This window comes from Numenius arquata, chromosome 1 (assembly GCF_964106895.1).
Source record: "Numenius arquata chromosome 1, bNumArq3.hap1.1, whole genome shotgun sequence".
NCBI lineage: Eukaryota > Metazoa > Chordata > Aves > Charadriiformes > Scolopacidae > Numenius > Numenius arquata.
In genome coordinates this window covers 43998359-44003369 of record NC_133576.1, presented here as the reverse complement: position 1 = coordinate 44003369, position 5011 = coordinate 43998359, and the positions used below count along the sequence as shown (strand labels likewise).

Here is a 5011-nt window from a genome sequence, read left to right as displayed (position 1 = left end):
TGTCAAGATGGATCTTCATAAAGTTGAGGAAAAGATAATAGAGTGAAACAAGTGAACTGTTCCTTCATGTAGACAGGTGTATTGCAGGAAGAGAACGCAGCTCCCCCGGTTATTTAGGTGTAATATTCTTGGTGTCAGATCAGCGATTAACAGTGTATTTGAAAGTGGGCACGTGAGCTGGTTCTTCTAACCTGGTCTAGTGGGAGGTGTCCCTGCCCCATGGCAGGGAGGTAGGAACTCGATGATCTTTAAGGTCACTTCCAACTCCAACCATTCTATGATTCTTGTACCTGTGCATCTGTTGGAGCTAATAACATTAGTTTAATTCCCATACCTTTCCTCCAAACGTGCTGTGTTCTTCAGCACTGTTGATGGTGGTTTAGCCAGATATTGAGGTACAGAGGAATTAGGTGTGTTTACTTTATCTCTAACAGACGTTCACATAAGGCAACCTACAACTTTTTTTTTGTTGTTCTTTTTCAGAAACATCAGAATCATGGAGGGGCTCTTGCATTACATAAATCCAGCACATGCCATTTCACTTCTAAGTGCGCTGAATGAGGAGCGTCTGAAAGGACAGCTGTGTGATGTTGTTCTTATAGTAGGAGATCAGAAATTTCGAGCTCATAAAAATGTTCTGGCTGCCAGCAGTGAATACTTCCAGACTCTGTTCACAAATAAGGAGAATGAGTCTCAGTCAGTGTTTCAACTCGACTTTTGTGAACCAGATGCTTTTGATAATGTTTTAAACTACATTTATTCTTCATCCTTGTTCATTGAAAAAGGCAGTCTTGCAGCTGTGCAAGAACTGGGCTACAGTCTTGGAATATCCTTTCTCACAAACATTGTTTCTAAGAGTCCTCAAGCTCCTTTTCCAGCTTGCCCTGTTAAGAAAATACTGTATCAAGATGAAGATGAAAGTAGTTCTCAGAAGAGAAGTGTCATTGTCTGTCAGAACAGAATTGAAGCACAAGTGAAAAGTATAAGTCAAACACAACATGATTTAAGCCATACTTCTAAACCTTCACCCTCTGTTGCTGTCAAAACTAGCAGCAGACCACAAGTAACAAAACCAACTGAAACCCTTCACAACTTATCACTGACTGAAAGGAGATGGCTGAAAGAAAGCCCTGTGAGCTATACCAAGCTTCATGAAACTTCTGGAACTGTGGAGGATCAGAGCAGAGGTGGTTTAGTGAAAAGGAACACAGTGCTGCCTCAAATGCCGTTAGCAGAGAAAGAAATTGCAAGCGATGAACCAGGAAGCAGTGGTCAGCTTTTAAGAGGAAAGGCTGCAGAGATGTCATTAAAAAGACTGCGTCCACCAGTCTTGTCTCTGCGTGGTGCATCAGAATCTACGGTTTTGTTGCGAGAGGCAGGAAAAGGAAATGGTCAAGGTGAAGACAGGAATTTGCTGTACTACTCAAAGTTAGGGCTAGTAATTCCATCTAGCGGATCTGGTGCAGAAAACCAAAGTATTGACAGAAGTGGGCCACTTGTAAAAAGTCTCCTTCGAAGGTCACTGTCCATGGACAGTCAGGTTCCTATTTACTCACCTTCTGTTGACCTAAAACCTTCACAGGTATCATCATCCTCCTCACCGGGAACTAACGATTCCCAGAAGATATTTAATGTTGTATCTCAAAAGTCATCCTTGAAGGAGTCATCAGAGAAGTTAGTCTTAGATGAAAAACCCCAGGTAATACACCCGCATCGCCTTAGATCTTTCAGTGCCTCTCAGTCAACTGATAGGGAGGTTGCTTCCCCTCTCACAGAGGTGCGAATAAAAACTGAACCTAGCAGTCCGCTTTCAGATCCTGCTGAAATAATAAGAGTTACAGTGGGTGATGCTTCAGCATCGACAAATAAAGACTTTCCTTTTAAAACTGAGGATGATCATAAGGAACCAAGCAGAATTCCAGCAAAAAGGAGTTTTCAAGATGATAGAAGACTACCATTTAAAAAACAGAAGGTGGATGAGCAGGGTTCTCCTGGGTCAGAAGATAACTTTGGGGAAGGCTCAAGCCCTACGCACCTTGATGCTGATTTTCCTGATTCTGATGTCAGTAAAGATGAATACAGTGAGATGGAAGAAGCAAGACCAAATAAAAAATTTAAATGCAAGCACTGCCTTAAAATTTTCCGGTCAACAGCAGGTCTTCATCGTCATGTTAACATGTATCATAATCCAGAAAAGCCCTATGCTTGTGACATATGCCACAAGAGATTTCACACAAATTTCAAAGTGTGGACCCACTGCCAGACACAACATGGAATCGTGAAGAATCCCTCACCTGCTTCCAGTTCACATGCTGTTTTGGATGAAAAATTCCAAAGAAAACTGATTGATATAGTGAGAGAGAGAGAAATTAAAAAAGCTCTAATAGTTAAACTAAGACGTGGCAAGCAAGGTTTTCAGGGGCAGTCTGCTTCACAAGCACAACAAGTCATCAAAAGAAATTTAAGATCAAGAACCAAAGGAGCCTATCTTTGTACCTACTGTGGGAAAGCTTATCGTTTTCTCTCACAATTTAAACAGCACATAAAAATGCACCCAGGGGAGAAACCAATTGGAGGAAATAAGGCTCCTAAGCAGAAAGATCATGCTCATATCGAAAGTTCAGTAGAAAGCAAAGAGGTTTATCAGTGCCGTCTCTGCAATGCCAAGCTCTCTTCACTTATTGAACAGGGAAATCATGAGCGACTCTGTAGAAATGCTACTATCTGTCCTTATTGTGGCGTCAGATTTTCTTCTCCGGAGCTGAAGCATGAGCATGAAAGCAAGTGTGAATACAAGAAGCTTACTTGTCTTGAGTGTATGCGTACCTTTAAATCATCCTTTAGTATTTGGCGTCATCAAGTTGAAGTTCACAATCAAAACACAATGGCTCCATCAGAGAACTTTTCTTTACCTATCCTGGATCACAATGGAGAAATAACTAGTTCGTCAAGATTGCCTCCTCAGTCAGAGTCCAATAAAATGAACAATTTTGTTGCTGCAAAGGAAGATGGTGTATTCAGTGATTCGTCAGAACAAATAAATTTTGATTCTGAAGATTCCTCATGCCTGCCTGAAGACTTAAGTGTTTCCAAGCAGTTTAAAATTCAGATCAAAGAAGAGCCTGCAGATGATGTAGAGGATGAGGTCACCGAAACGAGCAGAGAACCTAAGGAAGTAGTCTCCAACAAAGATGCTGGTTTGTGGCCCTGTGAAAAGTGTGGGAAGATTTTCACTGTACGCAAACAGCTGGAGCGTCACCAAGAGCTCTTGTGCTCTGTGAAACCATTTATTTGTCATGTGTGTAACAAGGCCTTCCGAACCAATTTCCGTCTGTGGAGTCACTTCCAGTCTCATATGTCGCAGGCTGCAGAGGAGTCTGCAAATAAAGAGCCTGAGATATGTCCACCAGCTAATTCCCCATCACCACCACCCTTACCTCCACCCCCACCCCTCCCCAAAATCCAGCCTTTGGAGCCTGATAGTCCAACAGGCTTGTCTGAAAGCTCCACTACTACTGAAAAATTATTTGTACCACAGGAGTCAGATACGCTCTTCTATCATGCTCCGCCACTCTCGGCAATCACGTTCAAAAGACAATACATGTGTAAACTCTGTCATAGGACTTTCAAGACAGCTTTTAGTCTTTGGAGCCATGAACAGACACACAATTAGCTTTAACAGATACCTTAAAAAGCTAGTTCAGTGGGGGCTGTGTTCAGGATTTCAGATGTATGCCATATAAACTAGAAATCTAAGAGGATCAAGATAACAATGACGACGATGAAAAATTTGGAATTTGTGATGCTGCTTGGATTGGAAGATTAAGGTAAACGAATTTGGTTAGTAGGTAGAAAGCAGAGTAATTTAAAATACTGTGGTCTGGGATCTAATAGTAACAGAATAATTTTTATTTCATTTAACACTGAAATACGATCACATCTGGATTATATGCATGGATCTTCATCCTGTGATGTTGGTGTGTGCGTGTGTATTATATATAAAGTTATATATTAAATGAAAGAGCAACAACAATTTGGATTCTAACTGTGAGTTTATAGTAGTGAAATACTGTAACCAACTTCATTAATTATTTTATTTTCTTTTTTAATAAAGAAACCAACACAAAAGCTCCATACAGATAGTTGCCATACACTTGCAGTTAGGGAGGAAGTGGATGGAGTGTCTTGCTGTATTGACTTAGGTCTTAGAAACCTTTAGCAATAACAAATAAACCTCAAGTTTGAGTAATCCTGATGTTGGATACGAATGTTTGATATTTTAAGGGAACATAGAATTGTTTTGTTATTATATGGAACTTGTGCAAATTAAAATAGAATCTAAAGTCAGCAATATTATTACTAAGATTTTATATTAAAAAGTAGCAGCAAGCCTGCTTTCAGCCATTTAATTATGTTTCTAAGGAAAATTGGGGGAGGGGGTACTTTGCTTTATATAATGTCCCAAAGACTAATTTACTATAGATACTTCAGTAGCTAAAGTCATTGTATTAACAGCCATCGTAATGCAAATGGTACTGTTTATAATATCAACTAAGATTGAATGGATGTCAGACAACTTTCATAATTTTGTTTCCACTATTTGTACAACTGTTTGTAATTCTAACTACAAAGGAATGTATAACTATTAAATGAAAGAAAGAGAGCTCATTAAGGGACAGAAGATGAGTTGTGTTCCTACGTACAGTAATAAGCTTGGCCATGAGTATAAAGATATGTTTTAACAAAAACTAAAAATGTAAATATTTATATAGACACCTGTATAAATGAAGAAGTATGTATTTGAAATTTGTATTGAGCATACATATCCAGCTCAAAGCAGAGGAAAAAACATCACACTACAATCACTGCATTTTATGAATACAACGCATAGAATATTTCTTTCTGCCGCTTTCTATAATTTGTGATACTGTGTTGCAATTTTCTAATTTGTTGAAAATTGTGGTAATAATGGGCTGCAGATATTCTGTGTAGTTCCATTATTTTACATCAA

At 39.2% G+C, this 5011-nt stretch overlaps 1 protein-coding gene across 2 annotated transcripts; it reads left to right on the top strand.

The window, feature by feature from the left end:
- Positions 1–490: 490 nt before the first annotated feature.
- Positions 491–3673, top strand: ZBTB21 (zinc finger and BTB domain containing 21). Of its 2 annotated transcripts, XM_074153539.1 has the most exons (2): positions 497–2078; positions 2682–3673. In XM_074153539.1, the coding sequence occupies exons 1-2, from the start codon at positions 497–499 to the stop codon at positions 3671–3673; spliced, it is 2574 nt and encodes an 857-aa protein (XP_074009640.1). The 2 variants fall into 2 exon arrangements, with proteins under 2 accessions (XP_074009631.1, XP_074009640.1); XM_074153530.1 differs by having other exon boundaries at positions 491–3673.
- Positions 3674–5011: the final 1338 nt, after the last annotated feature.